General features: G+C 42.5%; 2 protein-coding genes across 3 annotated transcripts; both read right to left on the reverse strand.

Annotated features, from left to right (window-relative positions):
- Positions 1-971: 971 nt before the first annotated feature.
- Positions 972-17,088, reverse strand: ndufs4 (NADH:ubiquinone oxidoreductase subunit S4). Its single transcript, XM_080498948.1, has 5 exons — positions 16,921-17,088; positions 13,763-13,841; positions 2,207-2,379; positions 1,961-2,034; positions 972-1,165 (listed from the first exon to the last, which is right to left on the reverse strand). Exons 1-5 carry the CDS (start codon positions 17,001-17,003, stop codon positions 1,062-1,064), a joined length of 513 nt encoding a protein of 170 aa, XP_080355074.1. The 5' UTR covers positions 17,004-17,088; the 3' UTR covers positions 972-1,061.
- Positions 17,089-17,754: 666 nt separating this feature from the next.
- Positions 17,755-23,933, reverse strand: fsta (follistatin a). 2 transcript variants are annotated; one of them, XM_080498807.1, is made up of 6 exons: positions 23,778-23,933; positions 22,371-22,562; positions 21,950-22,168; positions 21,617-21,841; positions 20,816-21,046; positions 17,755-18,929 (listed from the first exon to the last, which is right to left on the reverse strand). In XM_080498807.1, the coding sequence occupies exons 1-6, from the start codon at positions 23,866-23,868 to the stop codon at positions 18,841-18,843; spliced, it is 1,047 nt and encodes a 348-aa protein (XP_080354933.1). In that variant the 5' UTR covers positions 23,869-23,933; the 3' UTR covers positions 17,755-18,840. The 2 variants fall into 2 exon arrangements, with proteins under 2 accessions (XP_080354933.1, XP_080354932.1); XM_080498806.1 differs by having other exon boundaries at positions 22,365-22,562.
- Between the last annotated feature and the right edge of the window lie 973 nt (positions 23,934-24,906).

Raw genomic sequence — 24,906 nt, forward strand, 5'->3', positions numbered from 1 at the left:
CGCTCATATCAGATCGGGACCTTTGATGTGCCGAATGACAGAGCAAAAGTAAATAGCGAGCGCAAGGCTGCGAGAGATTTGCAACGCAGTGCGGTAATTAACGAAGGTCTATAGCAATTAGGCCGCCCATGATTGGTGTGTGAATATCAGTGCAGTCACGCAGTTTTGGGGCTCGGGCGCAAAGCGACGCCACTGTTTACTGAACACAAAGAGCGTAAACAAGCACTGGCAACAAGTGCAAACCCAAGTGTGAAGAGCCGCACAGTTGAGAGGATTTACAGCTTCTTCCAAAGATCTCAGGTTTAAGGAAAACAACACTGAGGGGACGCACAGAATTCACGCACAGAAAATGAGCTTCAAAGGAAATATGCCCACATCACAATCTGATTAAAATAATTCTCCTGGAAATGGTCTGTTATGTTTCATAATGGGGGGGGGGGGGGGTATTTGTTGAGAAAACTGGCGTTTCGTTTGATAAACACTTCGAAACTGTGTTTTATAGATCAACAAGATGTCCGATTAGCGTTTTTTTTCCTCAAGACAAAATGCCTCAAAAACTCACACTTCCTTTGCAGATTTCGCAAAAGAATTCAAAATGAAAGTGAACAATTTTGTATAACGCTCATAAAAGACCCGAGGCTGTAACCACTCGGCGCAGATGTTTCACTAAAAAGAAATAGTTCCAAGCTCCTATTTAAATTCCACGTGTGCAGCACTCCAAACACTGAAAAAATGTAGTTGCAGGGAAACAGGCAAACACTCAGTGGGGAAAAAATGTCACCGCGTTTGGCCGGCAGACGTATTTATGCCCACGTTTAAACAGGTTCTGATTGTAATAATACGCAGGCCTTTGTTTGACTGTGGCTCGGCTCGGAGAACAAACACTTCATTAATTGCGTGGACGGTGTTAGGTAGTCAGTAATGAGGTGGATGTTTGAAGAATAAAGGCGATAATGACCCAAATGTTTAGTTTACGTATAGAATGATGCATTTATTGACAAGAATGATACAGGTCCGCCGCGGGACAAGCGCAGGTCAGCGAACAGATGGCGAGCTGCAGTTCACTTGGCGGACCTCCGGGTCCTCTTGTCCCAGGAGAAGTTGGCTCCGTAGGACTTCACCCGGGGCTTGGCGCTCCTCTTCTCCGTTACTTCGTAGCTCCAACCTGAAGGAGGGAAGCAACGGGAGTGAGCGATGGAGGAAGGAAAGAGCTGGGGTGGAGGGGGGGTGGGGGTTCACGCATGTTCTCTCTGGATGAGCTCCAGCCACAATGAGGTGTTTTGTGGACATCGGCAGGCTGTGTGTAGTCAGGACGCCTCTAATGGTTTTCATGGTGCAATAAACAGAGGACGCCAGTTTCCTTTGCTTCGTTTCAACAAACTTTCCCAGATGGTTCACTTCTCCGAGTCAAAGTGTCGCGTTTGTTGTGAGGCAGCTGCAAGAGGCAGGGGTGAGTTTGGTCTGGCGAGGGATTTTTACATCCACTGTTCACTACCAGAAAGCTGCAGATAGAAAGTCGCTGCCAATCACACATCAATCTTACAAGAACAAGTCTGCACCGTTTAACACAAAGACTAACTTCAATAGATGTCCCGTTACTTTTTCCTTCAGTTCTTTGAAAGTATCCTGGCTGGACTGAGCAATGTTGATGCTCGGGTTTAACCAGAGAACAGATGAGACGGGGCCGCGGTTCCAGCCCGGTCCTGGGGCCCGGTGCAGGGCGGTAAACCAACTTCCAGATATTGTTCAGGGAAGTAAAGGGAGGAGGCAAGTAATCGGAACACTTTAATTCAGACACATTTTCTTTTCCTTGTTGTTAAAATAATGTAAACATTTAGATCAACGTGCTGAACAGTTAATAATATTCTATAGTTTGCATAATGAGTGATTGAAGGCGATATATAAAGAGTTTTCCGAGGCCGTGAAGGGTTTTCAAAACAAGTGGATAAATTGTATTTACCATTTTTCTCTGCAAAAGCAACGGCGTCTTCCTTGGAGGAGAAACTGAGCACCATGTTGGACAGAGGATCGGCTCTGGAACGCAGAGAAGCCACAACAATGTGTTACTGCAGAGTTTCAGGACGGAGCGTCTTCACACTGCAGACATAAAAAGTGCTGCAGTAATTTCTTCAACAATTTAATAAAATATTTTCATTCTAGGCGGAGCAAAGGTGGGGGGGGGGGGGGGGGGGGGGGGCGTTCTTACGTGGAGGCCCAGCCCATCAGCGGGTTCTCCCAGCGCTCCCTGGTGTCAAAGTCCATCTTCCACTTCTTGGTGCTGTTGGCTCCAGACTGCATGGCGGTCCTGGCGGGCACGAAGATGTGAACTTTGCGGGTCTTGATGTGCTCCTCGGGGACGCCAGACAGAGTGGTGATGTCCTGCAGCGGGGACAGAGAGGAAAGACCACGCGCGAAGCATTAATACCCCATCATTGGGGGGGGGGGTTAGGAAAATACTGTGGCTACAAAAAGCTCCTCTGATCAGCCGCTTGAGATTTCACACACCTCAGAGCAATGGTGAACAATCTGGGGGTGAATATGTTTTATAGACTAAAACTAACCAAAACGTACTTTATCGCTGCTGTGGTCGGTTGTGTGCCTGCTCAAACTGTGAACACGTGAATTTCTGCTGGGTGTCCACCTGCCAGAGATTTGCTGTGATGTTGACGTGTTCCTTGTAAAAAACCCAACGCTGTTTAATGGACTGTGCACTTTTCTGGAGCAACAGGTCAATAACACATATACTTGTTTTGTGGACACGACATGTGCGCAGTGGTTTGGGTTTTATGATGCAGTGATTCAGCTATAGTCAGGAAACAAAGACCATGACCAGAGATCAGCCAGACGGATCCGGGCTTGAAGGTCACCAATACAATTTTTCATTCTGGGTTTTGCTTCTTTTCTTTTTCTTTTTTTTTTTGACTCTACTTGAGTAGCTTTCCAGGATCCTGGGATAAAAATATCAAATTCTCCAGATATTTTTGCTTCAAAAAGGCCCTCAGTTCATACTCTGTCTGAAACATTTAGTCTCTATATCTGAAAAGCCTGTTAAATTAAAAAAAGCATTTTGAAGAAAACCCGAGTACATCAGCATTGAAGAATATGACTTATGTCTTTTAAAACCCATTCTGCATATAAATACCTGAAAACCATACACTATTAAAATAGAATTAAATGATGTTTTATTTCATGACTTCTGACTTGATTTGGACCTCAGATTTTATATTTATAACATTTCATGAGTAAGCATGTGGCGATGCAGATGACTTTATATACTTTATATCCACAGCAAATGAACAGTAATGTTCAGGAAAGGTCTGGCGGAGACAGAGGAGCTTCAACTGCACATTTGTCGAATGTCCCTGCTGAACTTCACTGGACTGATTCTGACACTTTTCAGCTAAATCGAGTTGCATGCTACACACATCCATATTAACTGGACGGATACTGTTAAATTCATAACCAATAAGTTACCAGAGAATGAAAGGTTCAGTGGCACTGGGACATAAATGTGTAACAAAGAGTAAAGTCATGCCGTCTCCTCCTTTAATAATGATCCTCACAAGTACTCCGATGGTTGCTCATTGTGATATGTGTTTACTTAGTGCTCACATTTTCAACTTCTCACGAGAACTTAGAAATATCCCCATTTTAAACTGACACACTTCGACATTAAGTTGTCCTTGTGCCGCAAAGATAAACAGAGGGAGCTGAGCTTCCTGACCCACAATTCTCAGTGTTGGTAAACCTGACGCAGCCACAACAAGCAGAACTCGGTTCAGCCTCCACATGAAAGACCAACGTGGGGAGAAAAAAAAGAAAAAGAAAAAAGGAAAAAACGTAACTGTCGCCTTCACAGTGTTTTCTCTGTAAGTTGATCAAATTAATGCCTAATTCCTGATATGATTTATTCCAGACGGTTCAGTGAAAGTAGGCCAGCTCCACATTTGGGGGAGGAGGGGCCTGCTGGGGGACCTAAATGCATATTCCTGAACAAACCGGGGGCTCCTTCAAGCTGCTATCAAGGATCTGGTCTGGTTCTTTAGAGAATTAGCAAACAAGTGATGGGAAGTCGGCGACAAAACAGACAAACCTCCCAGCATGCAGGCAGCAGCCACCCAAGACTGAGGGCTTTCCACAGCGCCTCTCCTTTCACCGCAAGAATTTTACACATTTCAATGGCCATTACAACTTCAAAGAATCAAATTTTCATCATTGTCTGTCATCTGCCAGTTGATTTGTAGAGACGGGGTCATTTTGCATGAACCCCACACAAAAGCCCACCTTTCCTTTGGCAAAGGAGCTTCCAATGGTCTTTAAGCCTCGTAAATTACAGGTCCGACTGCTAAACTGCCGCTAACGGGCAAGACCCGACTGAATTTAATCATAAGACGAGATCTGCACATTGAAAAGATTGTTCAAATGAAAGGGGGGGAAAGATGAACAAAAGAGGGGGGGGGGGGAAAACTTCACAAGTGCTTGGTAATTATTTCCGGCTGCCCTATCTACTTAACCTTAACAATTCCTTCTTGTCACAAAGGAGGAAAACATGTTCTCTTCACCCAGAGGGGGTAATGGTTCATGACACAACAACACACAAGACGGTGTTAAACAGCAACAAAATGAGACGCCAGGCTTCTCTCCATTATCTTGGAATCCGCACCAGGTAATCACACACGTTTTGAAAAAGCAGGAGATACTTTTTTGTTTGTTTTTTCTCTCCCCCCCCCCCCCCCCCCCCCCCGGGATTGATAGCACTCAAAAGACCTGCGTTCTGCGAGAGGTACGAGATATTTCCTGGTAGTTTTGGAGAAAAGAGAAGTGCCATTAAAATACTTCACTCGAACGAGCGCTATGAGAGAATTTGCAGATTTGATTGGATTCTTGCTCTCTTTAGCCACCACAGGTCTGTTCGGAGTGCAAGAAACGATGCCCCTGGGATTAACAGGCCAGACTATGGTTCCGCGTATATACGTTACATAAACCATAACTGACACTTGAGGCCCATGTACGGTAAACCGGTGCAATAATTTCTCCAGATGTAGCGGACCTTAAATCACATCTTCGGCGTGGATGAGCACAAAGGCTCCCTGACGAGTGACGGCAGGATGTTTGAAAACAAAAAAGCTTTGCCGCGTCACCGAAAACCCTCGGCTCGTTATTTGGCATTGTTTGCAAAAAAACAAACGTACGAGTCTAGACTTCGAGGATACTTGCATGCATTACACTGAAAGCTACTGGGGTTATCGGCATAACAGGCTCACCCACAATACCCGGATTCACAAAGGGAATGATTGTGGCTGGAATGTGATGTGTTCCCAGGAAGACTAGAGAGGGCCGTCACAAAGGGAAAACCCACACGGTGGGCACTTTTTCTTCTGCCATGTACAGGAAGCGAAATGAGAACTATCAAGTTTGACACTATTCACAGGGCCTTCATGGGGCCCTACAATACCTGGCTGGGCAGACAGAATGCTGAGCTTAAGCGAGGGGGGAAAACGGCTGGCAAAGTCTCCGTCACGTGAAAGCGTGTCGATATTTCTGACACCTCCAGGCTACGTGCCAAATAAAGAGCATAGGGAGCTTGTCGCTGTGGGGCTGCTGGGCCCACCAGAATGCTGAACGATGGTACCCCTAATGTTCCGGCACAGACCTGGGACGGGAGACTTCAGTGTACACAACAAAGCCTCGACGTGTTTCAGCTTGGAGAAAGAAAAAGAAAAAAGAGAAAAAGCTGATTAAATATTTACAAAAAAAAAAAAAATGCAAAACCACAAAAGGGAGCGGCAAGGTGTAAAACATCTGTGAATCTCACTGTAAGAATTTCCTACTGAAACAAACAATTTTTGGAGACGGTTTCCAACAAGGCTTAAAGTCGGGTTCATTGAGTCACTCTTTCAGTGGTACAGTTTCTATCATCCATGGAGACAGAATAAACAGAATTTCAAAATCTGCACGATAGCAATGTTTTTACCTCGAGTGTAAATTTCTTTTGTTGAGTACTGATGCACAGCGAGTTGCACTTTGAACGGCGCAGTCGACATCAGAGGCGTTCAAGAGCAACATCAGATCGTGTAGAAACAAGCTGAATGTAGTTATCAACACCTATTGGGGCAACAATAAGGACCTCATGCATGAGGTGTTGGTCATTCAGACAAATGAACAGTTTGAATATTTATTTAACTTGCACACCGTTAAGACTTTCAAATAGAATTTAAATGTTAACTTTGTACAAAAAAACATCAATTGTCTACATTTTATACAAATGAGCTTGAAGTTCGATATTTTAATGCTTATTGTAAAAATAAAATAAAAATATTGAAATTGGACTGGTCCTTTTTTTTTTTTTTTTAATCTCTTATCGTGCAATAAGGGCATGCCTCGCAAAACCTGTCCCAAACCCAACATGCGGATCAGATGATCCACGCTGGCAGCGAGCAGCGAACATGCATTCCCCGTCTCATACACTACGTGGTTCAGAGTCTTTGTGTCAAACTCCTGGCGCTCCAGTGTATCTGTCCGACAGGTGGACATGAGTCTGGAGGTTTATCAGCGACACGACGCGAACATATGGCACCTTAACAATCATCCCATAATATCTCACCTCTGTTTACCAGGTGAAGCCGGCGTTCATGTAACAGGATAATCTGCCAGAGATACTCTGCCCCTGTCGGCTGTTTATTTTGACCTGACAAATAAGCATCGCTGGACAGTTATTATTATAATTTTTTTTCTTCTTCCCGTGATCTGACTTAGAACAACTGCTGCAGCTTTCTCGCGCTCACCCGGACGCGTTGCCAGCTCTGCGGCTCTGGCACAGGTCGGTGGCATCCCTCTTCCTAATCCCATCTCCGGCCTCCAATTGGCACTGCCGTGTTTCCAACCATGGAAAACAGCTGTCACCCAACACAACAACTGCTGAATAAGAGAAGTGTTCAGGATGTCTGTTTTGTGGAAGAGCTCTTCCAGTCGCCGTATCGTTTGGCACATCGTGTCAGCTTCAGATGATTTGCAGGTGAACGTCTACGTTTCCTGCAGTTCACTTCCCGCAGTTTATACAGAGAAATATTAAACCCAGTTCTGTCTGGTTAATGTTATGAAATGTGGTCTCGGGTATTTTTTTTTTTTTCTTTCTCATATCATTCACAGATCTTCTCCACCCCCCCAAAAAAATACATGAAGAATCTTTGTATGCATTGCAAATGTAACTTACCTGAAGGAATAAAAAGTGGCTTGCAAAAATTAAATCAGATCTCACTCTTGGATGCAAGGTGGGGACAAAGTGCAGCTCATCATTTGCTTAAGTGATAAATTGAATTTTGAAGAAAATATCGGCTCGAGGGCCTGGGAGCAAAGAACATTTAGTGGTTTGGAAAAATGCAAACTGTAACTGTTGAGAATAACCTGATCAACTGGCTGAAGGCAGTGGTTTTCTCTAAAGTATTATATGTTTAGGAAAGGAGGCAAAAAAAAAAATGGTTCTTAAAAATGAAATCTACAAAATGACACAAAGGCCAAAACTATTTTTATTCCAGGTATTTCAAAAAGAGCTGAATACAGTACTGTAAATTATGCCATCTTTAACATTTATAAAGTTGTCACTACCCAAAGAAAGATTTTTTTTGTTGGTTTTTTTTTTAGCTGATGTAAAAGAATGACTTTCTTCTGGCAATACAAAAACAAGTTTTCATAAACTTAAATTATAGAGAGCAAATATTGTTATAATATGGTATTTGTACAAAAGTACTCAGTCTGGAATGGAACATGACTAAGAATTTAGTTACTTGACATTTACATAAATTATTGAAGACAGTTTTTTTACACTGTCTTTTTAGAACTTTACAAAAGTTGTAAATTGTATGGGGAAACTAATGAGTGTGCTCATTTTATTAACCAGATTCATAAGACAATGTAGCATTGTCTGTCATCTGATATGTGACAGTAAAAAGAAATGTAACCTTAAAAAGGTGGAAAATAGTCCAAACTTTTGATGGAATTATCTGCCGAGGCCAAATAAAGTCAGGTTTAGGGTCATTGTTGAGTAGTTAGTTGCATAAAAACTAACTGAAAAAGACACTGTATCTGAAAAATGGACCCCAGTCTTAAAAACAGAAGAGGATTTGATGCAAGGAGAATATCACTCATTGTCTCTGCTTTTAGAAAATTTTCTTATTGAATTCAATTATATTACGACATGATATGATGCTATATCACAACAAAATGCACTTCAAGATTGACTTCCAAATCGAAGGTTTAGAAATGTTTAAATAAGGGGAGGAGAACTCTGTGAGCACTGTTCGGCTTTCTAAATCTAAATGTGGCTTTGTAGTCTATGTTCCTTTATGAGTATTGAGCAAAAACAGACCAAAATAAAGAACGCGAGTGTGCGTCTGACTCGGCCCAACATTTTCCAGCTCATTTTCACCCGTGTCGCGACAGCCGCGACACAAGTAGGGTCCTGACCGTTGCGCCGCAAACACCTGTACACCGAATCTGCAGCCGGAGGGGGTCGCGAGGTCAGCTGAGCTGAATCATGTCGAGTCAGCGTGTGCTGAAAGCCCAAACACATCACCCTTAACCCCCCACGGTCAGAGCCACCTCCAGACCCACAGCTTCACTCATCGGCCGCCGCTGGTTCAAAACTTCGGATGCCTTTGAAGTAGAAAAAGTGTGCCAATTACTGATTTGAGGTAGGCGGCGGCGGCGGCGGCGGGTGGTGGGTGGGAGGGTGGGGTTCTAATAGAAACAAATATTATGTTGCTTGCTCATGTGCCGGAGTGGTTCAGCACCGGGGAGCGCGAGGCAGCTGGCATGAGGGTCATCTCGAGTCTCGCGTTACGCATACCGGTGAGGATCGGAAGGAGAGGACAGAGGAGGGGTCATTCCTGAACATGTTGGATGCAGACACCCTTGTTTGTTTGTGTGTGCAGCTCAGATATCATTTTATAGAAGTACAACTATATATAAACAACTTCAAAGTCTGCAAATGTATTGGTATTCCTCTATCGAGCTGGGGACTCTAAGTTGAACACAGCTTCCTGAGTATTCACTGTATGCTGAAGGATTCAATAAAACGTACAAATATACCTGAAGACTGCGTTTTTGTTTAGGAATGAGCTCAGGATTTAACAAATGGCCCAATTTGTGGCACGCTAGCTTCTTATTGTGATCATAACAAAGCGTCAACCGGCTAAGGAGACAAAGCAAAACACTAGAAAAAGACACTTGTGATAGCACAAACACCAAAACTACTTTCCCGTCTGCGGGCCAACAGTCGTCGTCTGCAAACACAACACTCAGTAGCTAGACACTTCCTCAAACTGGCCAGTGTTGACAGGACTGAGGAGTCCTCTTAAGAGGCTTAGTCTCTATGGAAGAGAGTGCTAATGAATGAAATACTATTTAGTGGATGATACATAATAAAGCCTCTTGTCTGGCACTCTTCAGAGACCAACATCCTCTGAACCACTACTACAAACTTCAGCTCAGGTTTTTTTTTTTTTTTTGCACAAGTGCGCCATATGAGAGGGCAACCAGACAAAACAGACACTTAAATTGTCTATGTGTGAAGTAAAGGAGGGAGGCAGTGGAGGGGGGGGGGGGCTTCAAAAAAATACCCCCTGTGCTGCAGATAAATACATCATCATCGCTGAAGTGGCTGGACATTTTTGTTGTTGTAAACTAATCCGATTCTTGTTTGATCTCCAAAGGATGGTGGCAGTTGAAGCGTTTTCCAAATCTGTTTGAATCTTTGATTTGATCTTTATGAGAAGAGTCAGAAACAAATCTCACCTGTCAAACACAAGATCTCTCAATCTGACTCCAATTTGATTCTTTAAAAAAAAACCAAAAAAAAACAACCAACAACAGGCCTTTCGACTCAACTACGTTACGGCCATGACGCCCCACATCTTTAGTCCAGATGTGATGTCACATGCCAGGCGGGCGGCATGCCGCTGCGGATGGGCAACAGAATCAAAGATTTCAGATTAACAGCTTTATTATGGCGGGTGTCAAGCAGAGACCGACCAGTTTAATACACTCGTCCTCCCTCAGTTCCCCGCAGTCTAATAACTGTCCTCCTCTGTCTCGTAAAAAAAACCCAGAGTGCCTTTGGAGAACTCTATAACAAGCTTCACAAGCGCTTTAAGATTATGGTGTTGTCTTTATGTGGAGGTAGGGAGTGCACTTGGCCCCGGAGGAGGCGGGAGGAGACCTGCAGACACTCGGGTGTGAGTGGGGACATGCTGCGTTGCCCGTCCAGGCAGCTGTTATGGTTAGAAGCGCAGTTGATTCCGCGGAGGGCCGGGCCGCCGAGCGGAGCGGAGCGTAGGGCCCGACTGTAATTGACGGAGGTCACAGACATTCCGTGTAAAGCCGTGTATCAGTGGCCAGCCAGCCGGACCCTGGGAGCTGCCCAGCATGCTTAATCAAACAGTAATTACAAACAAAAGCAGGTCGGCATGGGCACTCCGGGGAACAGCTCCGGGCACTGGAGCTCCATCACGCAGGTCTTTTTGTTTGGCATCATCTCTGACATTCACACAATGGCCCATAGAGGTTTGCACAGAAAGGATTTCAAACTTTAGCCTTTTAAATTAAGAACAAAGGGGTGGTTAAAAGGTCTACTACGAGCTGTGGGCATTAAGATTCTACTCCATTTAGAAAAAAATAAAAGACGCATCTTGAAGAGTCATATGACATTGTCAAATCTATTTTGTCTGACGCCAATCCGAAGGCCAAACATAGTTCATTTGATATCATATACAAAAACCCACAGCTCTCCCCCACACAGAGAAGGAACGTTGAAATGTTTGGCTTCCCTTGAGAAATAACACACAATCTAAAACTCAGGCCACATGCATTAATAGCTCTTTTAATCATGGATTAATAGGCAAATAACTGTTGCTCATCATTTGTCCGTCGGCAGTGAAGTTCTCCGTCTCATTTAGTTGAGAATTTCTTGACCTGCGGTCGAATCTCGCCCTTCACAGCATAAATTTATCTGTAATAGAGACGAGCAAACAAACCGTCGAGACGAGAGTTCCTGTAGGCTTTGCGTTTTTCCGACAGACGAGAAGTAAGGACAAGATAATCAGCGTCACACAAACATTCAGACCCGTTTTTTTTGGAGGGGATTCAAAACATCGCTTCCGTGGGCCAAAATGCAAACCTCATCGAAATGAGGTTATTCAGAAGTGCTCGGCCCACGAACCAGCCGCCACCGCTGCAGCAGCAGCAGCAGCCGCAGCAGCGGCACACCACTTTCTCCTCGGGCGGCTCGGCAGAGACAGCGTGCGAACCCAACATAACCTCTGAGTGGATCGAGACCTTTGTTTGATCGGTCTAACCAGAAAGCAATTCACACTTATTGACAGCCTGATGAATGAGTAGCGTGCTGACAGACACTGAATGCCCAAAAGGGAGGGCGCTCTCGTTGCCCTCTTCCATGTGAGATGGAGACTACTGTACTGTAAACAGCTGAGGGCCTCTCTTTTCGGCCTGTCTGGGTGAGCATTAGAGTGCTTCCCTCAGCCGCCTGCAACGGCGAGCCACAAAGGAACCTCTGTGGCCGACAACACTGAAGTGGCCACTGTCTTTTTCCGCGAGTCTCAGGGTGTCTCACCAACTTTTTTCCATGCAAGCCCTCTTTTCTTTCACCACCCCCCCCCCCCCCCCTCCTCCCCAGTTTTAGAGGCCCTTTTTTTCCTCCTCTCCTCTGCTGTTCCTCTCAGTGGCCCCTACTGAGAGGACAGAGACAGACACTCCGCCCAGCCAAAGGTTTGTCTGCCAGTATGGCCAGCTTTGGTCTGGGACAAAAGCACACTGACGATTGCCCAAACCTCCCCCCCCCCCCCCCCCGCCCCGCCAACACCCTCAAAACAAGTCCACAACAGACTCCCACATTCTCCTCAGAACTCCCCGTTTCGCCATTATCTGGTATCTCCTTAGTATTTTTAATGACGGAGCAGGAACTTCAAACGTGGGGTTTTGTTTGGTCCCGTTGGTGCATTGCCAACCTTGACCTCCTCAAATGTTTTCTTATCGCCGTTTTGGCTTCGGCACTTAATGAAAAGAGACTTCAAGGACCCCCGTCTGGTGTTATTTCCTGAAATATAAAACTAACTCACTCATTGGCGATGTCGTCTCTGTCGTCACTGCAAACTGTTGCCTTGCAGACTTGCTTTGCTTGTGCATTTTAACTGCTAACTAATCTTAAAATAGAATTAGTTTTGAAGCCACAGTGTGAGGAAGAAGCCGATAATAAATACCCTCGTTACTGTAATTATGAAGTATTTGATGGTTCTTTTTTATTGTATTTTTTTCAAATAATTTTAATCATAATCGGCCAAGACGTACACCATGTAATCCACTTATATACTTTTGTGAAAAAGATCGCGCTATTATATAATATTCCCCCAATTTTTTAGTACAATTATAATTACTCCACCTTGGCATAAACCACATCAGCTGAAAACAGTTGAGGTCGCATACTCAATGGGTAAAAGAAAATACAGCTAAAACTTCTCTGATGTTTTTTATTTGTGCATTTACTTGCATCTAATCTTCAGATTACAGGAAAAAGCATCTTGTAAGAGAGGAACTAAAAGCTGTCCAATAAGATCCAGGTTTAAATGATGACAGAGGAATGTGAAAAAGACGCAGAGTAACATCATCCCCACATATAACTCCTGCGATTGCAGCTACAACTGACAACCTCACTGATGAATTTTAGTATGGATCCCTAAATATTAATAACAATAGTTTTACACAACAATACAAACCAATGGGACTGAAAAAAACCAAATCACACATCAGGGTCTGACCATTTTTAGAACAAAGAAAAATCTACATTTTTGAGACAAGACCCATTATATTGAAGCATAATTATCCAAGGTCTTTTATTAAGAGCAACAATAATGAATAAGATAACGAAGATGTGTAACTCCAGAGAAAATCCTCCACTGAGCATAAGCTACTGCGTTCTTTGCGCTTTATTTTTACACACTTTACAGATTGTTTGAAGTTCGCTATACCGGCAGAAGAAACGAGAATAAACACTTGATGTTGAAAGACCATTCAACAAGGACTAAATCTCTATTAAGAGTTTCCCAAATCTGCTGTTAATTGCTACGACCATTGAGTAAAATCAGTGAGATTGTAATTGGGGTGCACACAGTGAGAACACTCAAACGCACTACGGATCTAACTGTTTGTGATGCATAGACATAAAACTATACTTTTATGTCGTGATTTTAAAATCAGGGTCACTTTAGAGACCAAAGTCGTTTTTGTTGAAAACTATTTAAGGATCATGTTTTACAATAAGTTATAAAATATCAGGTACCTAAAAAGCTGCACAAACCGAATGTGGGTTTATGATTACAAAGCTTTCATGTTTCAGAGTCCCTCGTCCAATTAAGGTAAAGCCAGATCAAAGTTTCTTCCTCATGAAACACAAATGGCATTTTTCTCTCAAACTCAATTCAGCTGAGCTGTCAAACAGTCGGAGTCGCTGAAATCTGGGAGGATTGCAGACAGAGGATGAATATAAGCTGTGAGCATGCACAGTAGTACCAGTGATACCATTTTCCATGTGCACCATATTGACACAAAAGCCCACTGTCTGGTCGCAGCTCATTTTGGCAGCACATTAGCAAAGTGTTTTACGGGTTCTTTTTTTCTCGTAAAGTAATTGGGAGCCAGCAGATCAGACAAACACCAATCCGTGGGTCACGTTGACCAGGACAGGGATTCTTACCAATTTCTCATCAACTGTGATAAGTTGCGTGTCTTGTCCTGCTTTCTCTGCCAGCCTCGATGCCGATGTGCTTGTAGACCTGAAAACCATGAGATAGATGTTACACACAAAGCACAAACCAGCCAAACGGCGCACAAGTGACAAAGGAGGTAAATTACGCGAATAAGATGCGCCGCCGCAAACTCGGGACGATCTTGGAGGATGCGGCGGGGTGAGGGTGCAGTGATTTCCCCCACCCACCCACCCCCTCCCGCCACAAATTAGTTCTGTCTGGTGAATCTCTGGCAGACTCTCGCTCTCATCCTAATGACGGGACGTGCTTAATGTCGGCTGTGGTCAACCGTCAGATGAGGACTCTGTAGCTCTTTGTCAAAGTGCAGCCGTGTCCCGTCACACAACCGCAATGTAACCATCGCGGCTCGGTCTGCGAAGGCCACATTCCAGATAACGCAGAGATAACCACGACTTCATACGTTTTCCAAGGGTGCAAAAAGTTTCTACAATATGCAACAGATTATTAATTGTAATGGAAAAGATCCAAGCATCCATCTTCCGTGGTCAAACTCAGGGTTGTGTGATGCTGATCCTAGATAACATTGAATGAAGGCGGATTACCAGTCAACCGCAGGGCAAATACAGAGAGACAGAGTGTCACAACCAGAGGAAACCTAGAGTAAACAACGTCAAATGCAAATGCTTTGGATTGTGGAGAAAAAGCAGAGTACTCAGAGGAAACCCAAAAGACAAAGAAAAGGTGCAAACTCCACACAGAAAAGTCCTGACTCACACCAGGGCCATTCTTGATTTGAGGCATGAGAAACTCTCACCACTCGACTGGCTTCTAATCGTGTCCAATCACGCCAAAGCTTGATTTATCGGTTTCAGCTTAATAAATACAAACAGCGTTCCACAATTCTCTTTCTTTGTGCCATCCAATTAGTCTTTCATTTTGAAGTACATATTTTCTATTAAGAGTAATTCTTACATTTGACAAGTGAAATGTTTACAGAAAGGTGAAAAGAATTGAGTGGTCACACAATGATGAAAAGGTTTAGTTTGAGCGTTCAGTTAAATGGATTAGTTCGAATAGAAACCACATAAAAGAGTTTGTTGAACAAATGTTTCAACTATTAGTCTATCACCGCCCGTTTAATTATTATATAATTTCACACTTTAATCTTCATTCAGACACCACTGTGTAGGCTTATCTTTAGACAATGCAACACAGCCAAAGTACATATAATTGACCCAAGCTGGACCAACATGAGGCCAAATTCTAATCATAAAAAATTTGGAGGGCTTCATCTGTATTGGGCAATAGAAAATTTTCATTCTCTAAGAGAAAACACCCTAAGAAAACAAAAACTCTTTGAGGACAAGCATTCCTGCAACAACCCAGTGAACTCTTAGTATGAGAAACGTCCTTTTCTCGGACTGTTTTATCTCTGCAACGAACAATGACCCATTCTGGATACCAGCGGGTTTCTGGTTTCGCTCGGAAGACGGTGGCAGGTTTAGCAGGTAATTATCAGTTTTAAAGAACAGCGAACGCTTCAGACTCAGTTAATATCATTAAAGAAAATCTCATAAATGATGAGACAGATGCACCCTGGACATATTTACACCTACAAGCAATTTACAGTCACCAATTAAGATTGAATGCATATTTCTTGATTGAGTGAAGAGGCAGGAGTACCCAGAGAAAATCCCAGCTAACACAGGGAGAACTTCAGGCAAAAAAAGGCAACACACCAAGAGGTGAGAGTGCTAACCACAACACCACTCCGTGAACTACACAAAAATACGCTTTTGGACGAAATTGTAATGGGCCTGATTTTAAACAAAACTCTACCGATGACCCAATTTATTGAAAATGATACCAATGCTCTCTAATCTATGATTCTAAAAGATCTTGATAATTCCGTGAAAGTTGTTTTTCCAATATTATATCGAGATTAAAAAGACCTTACAAGGACCACAAAATACAAGTACTTTGCAGTGGTGATGACAAACCTCCACTGCTGTAGCATTTGAGTGTTTATCACATCCAATTCAGTAAGTGTCAAGTATTTTGAGAATGAAGTAAAGAGGAGTGTTCAAAACAACCCCACAGTGGTTAGACCTTTTGCAAGATTGTCATGGGTTCAAATACCAGCCAGGCTTTTCTGTGTGGAGTTTGCATGTTCTTCCTGTGTGTGCGTGGGTTTCCTGCAGGTATTCCGGTTTTCTCCCACAGTCCAAAAACATGCATACGGTTAAATGGTGACCCTAAATCACTCTTAAGTGTGAATGTGAGTGAGTGTGGTGTTCTGTCTCTGACTGGTGATCTGTCCTGCAACCTTGCACAAGATTCAGCAGTATAGAAGATGGTTGGATGGATGGATGGCTGTAAAGTAAAGGTAACGGTGCAGTGGTGGTGGGTGGACAGTTTGGAGCAGCACAGAGGACAAACCGAAACGGACTCAATGCAGGAAAGCAAGGCAATGCAACTATACAAAAAAAGGTATTCATCAAACAAATAACTCATTCAACATATATAGTATTTGCTACTACACTCTGACTTTCTGGTTTAATGATATATAGATATAAAATATTACCAATAACATTAACGTTTGGGAAAATGCGAATACAGAGGAAGTGATGCACTGTGTTCCAATAACAAAAAGCAATCAGTGAACTTATAAAGGTTAGCTGCTGACATTCATTTTTCTTCTTTGTCAGCTTGATTAGTGACTTATATAATAAATGACCTCATTCTATCTCTGGTTATGCTTTATACGTTATATTGGCGTTATGGGGTGTCATTATGTATGAAAGAAACTGTTTCAGGTTTGTAACATGACCTAACATTAGCTCTTAGCTTGCTAGCTGACTTCTGTCAGGACTTTTACAATGTTTCACACTCTGATTACTTTATTGACGAGATGCGAACACGGACGCACGGTTATAATCACAAGCTGGTACGGGGGGGCTCGATATTGGGTTATATATTTGAGCATGTTTCAATAAATTGTTAGTATAGGCAATTAGCTCCCGGAGAGCTATTAGCTCATGCTATGCCTCTTGAACCGGCCTCGTCTTTTAGTCAAAGTTACACATTTAAAGCGGCTCGCTATAAAATCTACCGCGGAACTAATAAATAAAAAACAAGGCATTACCTGACAGGATTCAGGAGGAGTTTAGAAGCTACATTGAAAGCAGATAAACGTCCCAAAGTGAGTAGTGACATTGAGGACGCCATGGCTGTTGTCAACAATGACGTACGGAAGCCGCGAAGGGACAAACTGTACGATCCGCGTTTCGAGCGTGCTGGGAGACAGGAGCTGTCTCTCTCTCTCTCTCTCTCTCTCTCTCTCTCTCTCTCTCTCTCTCTCTCTCTCTCTCTCTCTCTCTCTCTCTCCTGTCTCTCTCTCTCTCTCTCGGTCTCTCGGTCTCTCTCTCTCACACACACACACACACACACACACACACACACACACACACACACACACACACACACACACACACACACACACACACCACGACTGCCTTGTCCCATACCAAGGTGACAACGTTAATAAACAATAATAAAAATAAATGTATCTTTATGTTTTTGTCTTTTCAACACCTACAGTGTGTATCCACTCCTGTATTTGTAGAATGAATTACTTGTGTGATACATTCAGTTGCTATTTGACAGAGTATAGGATACTATAAATACAGTGCTTTTATATTAGTTGTCGACAAAATCAGCGTGATGCTAACTTGATATAATCCCGATAGATACAAATATGTCAAATGTAACCAGAAATATGGAAACATGTTCAGTCTTCAGACTGCCTCAAATGAAAGTTATCATTTAACGTGATTATAATGGCGTTATTTCTCTGATATATGCTTTTACTTTTCATTCTTTTACCCCCCCCCCCCCCCCACCCCCAGTGAATGCAGCAGAGTCAAAAAAGTATAAGGAAAAAAAACTTTTATTGTTTCACTCTTCATATCTGTACAAATACCATCAAACTTTGTATGTACATATGACATTTACATAAAAAATACAAAACTATATATTCATAACAGAATTTTGTATTTCTCTTGTGATGCTTGAAAATAAAAATGCATTTTCAGGGAAGAAAAACAAAAGGAACAAAGTGAAGAAGTCTGATAGTGTAGATTACTGCAGTATGTTAGTCCTAGTTCAGCTCTGTGAGAGCAATATGGAGTACATTGGCAAGAAGACAGCTCACAAGGGTTAATGGCACATTGTTTCCAAAATAATCAAGTATTGTCCAAAACTTACCTCATCTCTAATGTAGTGAGAGAGAATAAATGCTATTGAATCATGTCTAAAGGTTGTTGTTTCCATGAGGAAACAAATCTAAAAGGGTTAAAACTGAAGACAAACCCAGGAATAAGAAAAGAAAAACTAATGGCTCTTTTTTTCTTTTCTATATCACCACTGCAGTGTTGCACCTTTTACAAGGCCCTTTTGCTAAAAAAAAAAAAAAAAAGAAAAGAAAAGAAAAAAAAGAAGAAGAACAGAAGAAAAAGCAAATAAGAAGAAATAAAACCATTGAGAGAATCCCTTTGGTCAGTTATTATAGTTGTAAACAAACCAGAAACACTTCTGTACATAAAATGATTGATATATTCCCAATAAATAAACACACAGCCTAAACATGCATTTCCGTATGTGTGACATAAACATCTGTGATAGAGATTTGACAGAAACAAGCAGATTTTTACAGCTCAGGGAATGCAATTTACAGCGTGTAGAGGACTTATACTTACATGGTAACATGACAAATAAATAACACTGTTTTTCTTTGGACAAATATATTTCTTCATGATAAAAAAAAGAAAAGTAAAAGAGACAACAACAAAAAGGGGAAATGAGTGGTAACACACATATCATGGTAGATAGTGAGCCTGACATTGTAAATGTATAAATTATAAAACACAAAAATGTATAAATAAACATCTAGCAGACTGAACTATATGTATACTTCCTTTTTCTTTAAAAAATAAATAAGCATACACATAATGTACAGTATGGACATGATTCCTTGCCCTAGGACTGTTCCCCTAGTGATGGGAGCCTATCCGTCCAGTATAGAAGATAAATGGACGTAGGCCATGTAGTCTGAGTCCTCATCTTCCTCATCCTCCTCCTGGTCTTCTGTAATGGCTATATGGGAGAATATATGGTAGCTGTTGCATGAATATGGACCACAACAGCAGAAAATATCACTGAATGTTAAAATAAATTGTATATTTGTGTATTTGATGAAATGTGGCTTGGCAGCAACAAATAACATAGAATCCCCAAATATACAACATCCATTTATATCGTCTTGTATGTCGATACTGCAGAATCGGACAAAAGAAAGGGTTATGTGGTTGGGAGTGAGGGGGTCACAAGGTAAGTTGGGAGGGGTGGGGGTGGGGGGGGGTGGGGGGGGGGGGATGGGGGCTAACTGTTGAGCAGATTCCTGAAAGCAGACACACACGACACAGAAAAGTGCTCTTGTGTTCTTGGATTTGCTCACTTTTTTTTTTCTTTCCTTTTTTCTCTCTGATCATTGTTTTAGCTTCTGGCTCAAATGTACAAGGAGGGAGGAGCCTGTGTGGCAGCTTGGCCTTAGCAAGCAGGTCAGAGGTCGTCAACACAGTTCTGAGGTATTTTCTTTTCCTTTTTACAGAAGAAATTTACATTGGACACAAATAATAGTCATAAAAAAAATAGCACACAAGCAAGCGCAAGGGTGACAATACAAAAAGAAAAAAAAAAAGGAAAAAAAACAGGCAGTCCCTCATAAATCCAAAAGGATTTGTAATTATCTGATACATATTCTCATATTCTGGGAGACAGCAACACAACAAAAATGATCAAAGTTAGCTGATGGAGGTTAACTTTTTCTCTAATGATGAGATGAGATGTAGGAGAGAACGATTCTACAAGCGTATGCTGATCCTGCACACTGTAAATTATCACACTGAGAGTTATTTAGCTCATGAGGTGATCATAAAGTTGGTCCCTTGGATTCCACTGCATGTACGAGGCACATCATATCAAGCTAGTCGGGAGAAAGAAAGTAACAAGGAGACATTCTCCCAAATAGAAACTTGGAATGTAAATTTGATACTTCCTTGAGGACATTTGTTCAATTCGATGGTTTGCTGCCAGTTTGTGAGTGTGAGAATGGCTCACACTGGTCTACAAATACAGTAGATGTTCCGCATGAATATTCATGTTAAAATCCGTCGTCTTTGTCGCTAATATGGCACCAATGTTACAATCACCTTATGCACATCATATGAATAAATATTTTATAATGAATACTTCTGATTGACATGTTGGCATTGTGGTGTATGTCACAAGAGGCAGTGCATTTTGAATTGATTGATTACAGCCAAAAAAAAAAAAGCAACAAAAATTAAAATAATACAAAAACAAATACACCATTACTGGGAAATTAGCAATGTGACCATGGAATCGACAAGCTGTATAGATATAATCACTATTGTAAGAATAAAACCATTAATGATTAAAAGATACTGCATGAGTTTTAAGGCAACCTGCTTCTGCGGGTCACTGGTATGACCATAAACGTGACTACTTTTAAATACCAATATTGTTCCACTGCAAACAAAATTAGTCTTGTATATTATTTGTGTTAGTTTAATGGAGTTCATCCCCTAAACTCATTAAAGTCCTGATGATATAAAATCCATTTCCATTCTCCTTTCCTGTCAACTTGTTTTGCAGAGGAACTGAAAAAAAGGGCGAATAACAAAAAAAAAACAAGAACACAAGAACAAATACCAGTGACAAAGACAATGTCATGCATGTTCGTCCATTCCAAAGTCCTTTCTGCTTGCTTAAGCTGTGCTTGGTAATGTGTCTGGGGTGGGAGCTCAGGGGTGAAAAGTTGGGACATGGGAGGGGGCACTTCAGGGGGGATTTTTGTTGGGAAAGCAACATGGATTATTGTCTTTTTGCTTGGAGAGGGAGGGTGGAGGTTTTGTTTCTTTTGTAGATTTTGCTTTTGTTTTTTTTTGTTTTTTACTTACAGTTGCAAGATCCTGAGTGCTTGACTTCCAGCAGCATCCCCAAAGAACAAGCAGCTTGCTTCATGGCACATTCACTGGGATATGTGGTGTTGTCGCTGGCACACACTGCCTCGTCTGTCCTACTCTCCGGACAGGTCTCGTCACACAGCGAGCAGCGGCCCCGGCCCATCCGGGCATCCCACAGACACTTCTTTCCTGTGCTGCACTGGATGTCCTCACATGACTTGGCCTCTAGAAGAGGGAAGTCGGAAATCTTTCATTAGGTATATTATCATGTGTGGGTTTCAAGCAGGATCAAATGACTTCTGCGTATTATAGAGAACTAAGACAGGAATAAAAACCTAATCCTGCTTTATTGACTTAGCATTTGCAATAAAAGCAAAGAGTAGTGTTTCAATTAGCAGTTTAATACAGGGGGACTTAAATCAATCGCAGTCTTGATAGGAATCAATCTGACTCATAACTTGAAGCATGTCTCCATGGCCCCCTGCGATTCCCTGTTGTGCTTTCTCCCTCCCCCTCTCCATCCCTCTTTCCCATTCTGGAGAGTGCTGCCAACATCAGGAAATAATAAGATGTCTATCAATCCTTGAGCAAACACAAGCAACTACCAAACACACACACACACACACACTCTCTGTAAAACCCCCTCCTCACAGGAATGTTGGCAAAAATGAGCAGTAAATTACAGCAGAGCAGGCCAGGAAGAAAATGTACTCAAACAATATTCAAACTCAATGGCTGGAGGCTTCTCTCTGGGAGGAAAAGCTCACTATTTCATGTCCCTGGTTGCAGACTTACTGATGCATTTCCCCTCATATGCCACTCCGATAGACCTGCCCAGGAGACAGGTCGCTCTTCTCAGGTGACACGCGCTGGCATAGACGATCCCGTCGTTTCCACACAGGTACTGCTCAGGCGACGTCACCTCGGGGCAAATCCGATTGCACGTCACGCAATAGGCGTTATTCGTCTGGTCCACAACGCAGGTGGAGCTGCCAGGGCACAAGACATCTCGGCACGTTTCTGGCGAGACAAAGACGTCGCAGGATTTAGAGTGAGCACGCAATGCAAGAGAAACAACGACCAAATTTAGACGTGAAATCTCAAAACAACATATGCATTGTTACTTACTCTTGCATTTGCCCTGGTACTGCACGTCCAGGTCGGGGTGGCCTTTACATTTCGCCTTCAGCAGCGCGCACTCGTCTTTGTAGGTTTTCCCGTCAGAGCCGCAGACTGGCCCTTTCCAGGTGATGTTGGAACAGTCTGGCGCGCAGACGCAGCGTGGCTTACTTCTTCTGTTCATTTTGCACCTCTTCCCGGGGCCACAGTCAACATTGTCGCAGGTTTCTAAAACAAAAGGTCTGGGTTATGTCGGGCCGGCGGGGAGATTGACCCTGTGCACAAATCTACTTTGACGCATTAAGTGCACACAAAAGGGCTAATTTACGCATTGCGTTATGCGTAAATTAGATCATCAGTATCAATTCTCAAGCAAAGTGACTGATGACGAGTTTTATGAGAAAATGAAGGGAAATGAGTGCACCTCCACCTTTGCAAGGTATGCAATTGGGAGCTCCGCCATTGAAGATCATCCACCTAAAGAGCGTGCTGTTGGGGACGTCCTCCTCGGTCCAGGACGTCCCCAGCCTGCCACTCCTGCAGCACTCCTCCCTGCTCATCCCGGGCATGTAGAGCACCTGGCATCTTCCGTTCTTTCCCTGCTGCAGCCAGCAGTTCCCAGCTGTATACACGAAAACAAAATCAAAATGAGATCTAATGTGGCACGCTGGACGTCTAAAACCGCTGACCCAGACGCAGTAGACACACACGCAGCCTGTATTATCCGAGACGCTCCCTCCCTCCCCTTTCGCCCTCCCGACAGTATTTTGTCTGATTTTTTTTTTTTTTTTTTTTTCCGAGACTGTTAACACTTGCCTATCCCAACTGTGACTGACAGCCCTTACAATGCAGCTACAAACCCCAAAAAAGTACGAAGGATCTTTGGAGGGGGGGTTGCCCTTTATTCTCGGAGTCTCCTTGTTATCTCTGGACAGAAACTGGAGTGTCTAGACAGTGTTAAATAGCAGCCAATCTCTCTCCTTCAGAAAAAGCACGGTCTTTAGGTATCAAGGCAAAACACACCGCCGTCTCAGACGTCTCAGACAAACACCCACCAGACAATGACACGGCCATTAAAACACTGTTGAATTTATCTTAAACATTTGAAATAAGGTTTCAAAATGTGAAAATGTTATCTTGTTTCTGTACCAGGAATTTTTTTTTTTTTTTAATTTCCAGACAGCTGCAGGATCTTTAAACCAACATGGACACACATGTCATTATGTGTTCATGAAGAAACATGTTTTTGTTTTGTTTTGTCGGGTTTTTTTTTGCAATCAATGCATTCTATTAATTAAATTAGAGATATCAATGAACTCTGTAAAGAGATCTTTTTTATGACTACATTGAACTAGAATTGAGCACATTTTGCGCGCAATGATGAACGGCTGTCTGCGTACAAATGTACAAATAACACACCCTTTAACTCACAATGCTTATTGTAAAGTTTGCTGTATGACTGAAAGCATAAAACGTTTAACGGTCCCACAGAAAGTATGCGAATGTGTTCAGGTATTGTGGAAAGCCACTAACGCAGCGTGGCGGCTCTGCTGTGTGCGCCAGGTTAGGACTGCAAAACTTGCCTTCTCGTCCCACTCTGAAGTGTCCCGTACGGCACCTGTTTTATTCGTTTTACGCACGCACTGTCTGCTGTGGACCGATTCTTATCAGCAAGGACAAAATAAGAAACTCACTTTCAAAAGTTTATCTCTGGCTGCGCGCGTTCTGCGGCTGTCAACACCGGGCTGAGGTTTTAAATTTAAATTAAAAAAAAAAAAAAAAAAAAAATTGAAGAAATTTTCCAAAAATAAAAATCAAATTGAAGAAAGGAGCTTACCTTGAACTTTTTGATGTTCCATGAGGTGACAAAGCCATACGAACAAGAGAAAAATGCCCGGGTGAAGGTGGTGTTTCAGCATCCCAAACATGATGGAGAGGCAAAGTGAGCCACGGATTTGACACAAGGCAGCGCAAAAGTAATCTGCTTAAGGTGGCAGTGTTGAATAAGTGTCAGTCTGAGAATGCAGCCTCTCTTTTTAAATCTATAAGGGGTCTCGGGTTGACTGTCTCTGGTGGGCGGTCTCCTCTTCTGTGGGGGTGGGGAGATTTTTTCTTTTTTTTTTCTTTTTTCTTTTCTTTTCTTTTTTTTTTTTTTCTTTACCAAAGTTCTTTCAATCCCAGTCAGGTGACATCGTTACGGGCAACTTTCTCTCCTGTGAGAATATGTTATAAAGCATCGCATTTCGGGATCATGCGGACAAAAAAAAAAAAAGATGGCAGATGAGACAAAATGTTTCATGTTTTAATATAAAACTGGTTTTCATTGAAAAATCACAAAAAATTAATACGTTTTAATTTTTTTTATTACAATAATCTATCAGTGCTTGTGGAGTGCTTGCATGACACGTTGAATCATGGGGTAATGATAATAATAACAGCGTTATTTATTAAAATACAATGTACAGTATGCAATGAAAATATTTCACATACGTATTTGCATGTAGATTTGCGTGTGTGTTTACATGTGTGTATTTATATATGTATACATATAATACATACAAAGGCCTCTATGTTGTATAATCAGGCCCACAGCCAGCATACATATCCGGACATACCATCACTCCTTTAAACTCTCTGTACTACTTGAAGGTAACTGATATTTTTTTCCACCAACTGCGGACAAAAGTGCAAATCTTTTGATGAGAGTTGCCTTTTGGAATAAATCCGAGCCCAGACAATAATAGAATTCATAGTAGTCCGCAGCCGCGCTGCTAATATTAGAACAGACAGTTGTTTGGGTTTCTCTCCCGGGTCAAGCTTTTAAATATAATCAAACCTGTTTCCGAAGAGGCTTCAGACGAAGGAGAGGGGTGTTACGTTTCACTGAATGAAGATGCGTATGCGTGTGCGTACGCGCGCGCACACACACGCACACAACTCACACATGCGCGCGCGCACACACAGAC

The sequence above is a fragment of the Blennius ocellaris genome (genome assembly GCF_963422515.1).
Source record: "Blennius ocellaris genome assembly, chromosome: 7".
NCBI classification, from domain to species: domain Eukaryota; kingdom Metazoa; phylum Chordata; class Actinopteri; order Blenniiformes; family Blenniidae; genus Blennius; species Blennius ocellaris.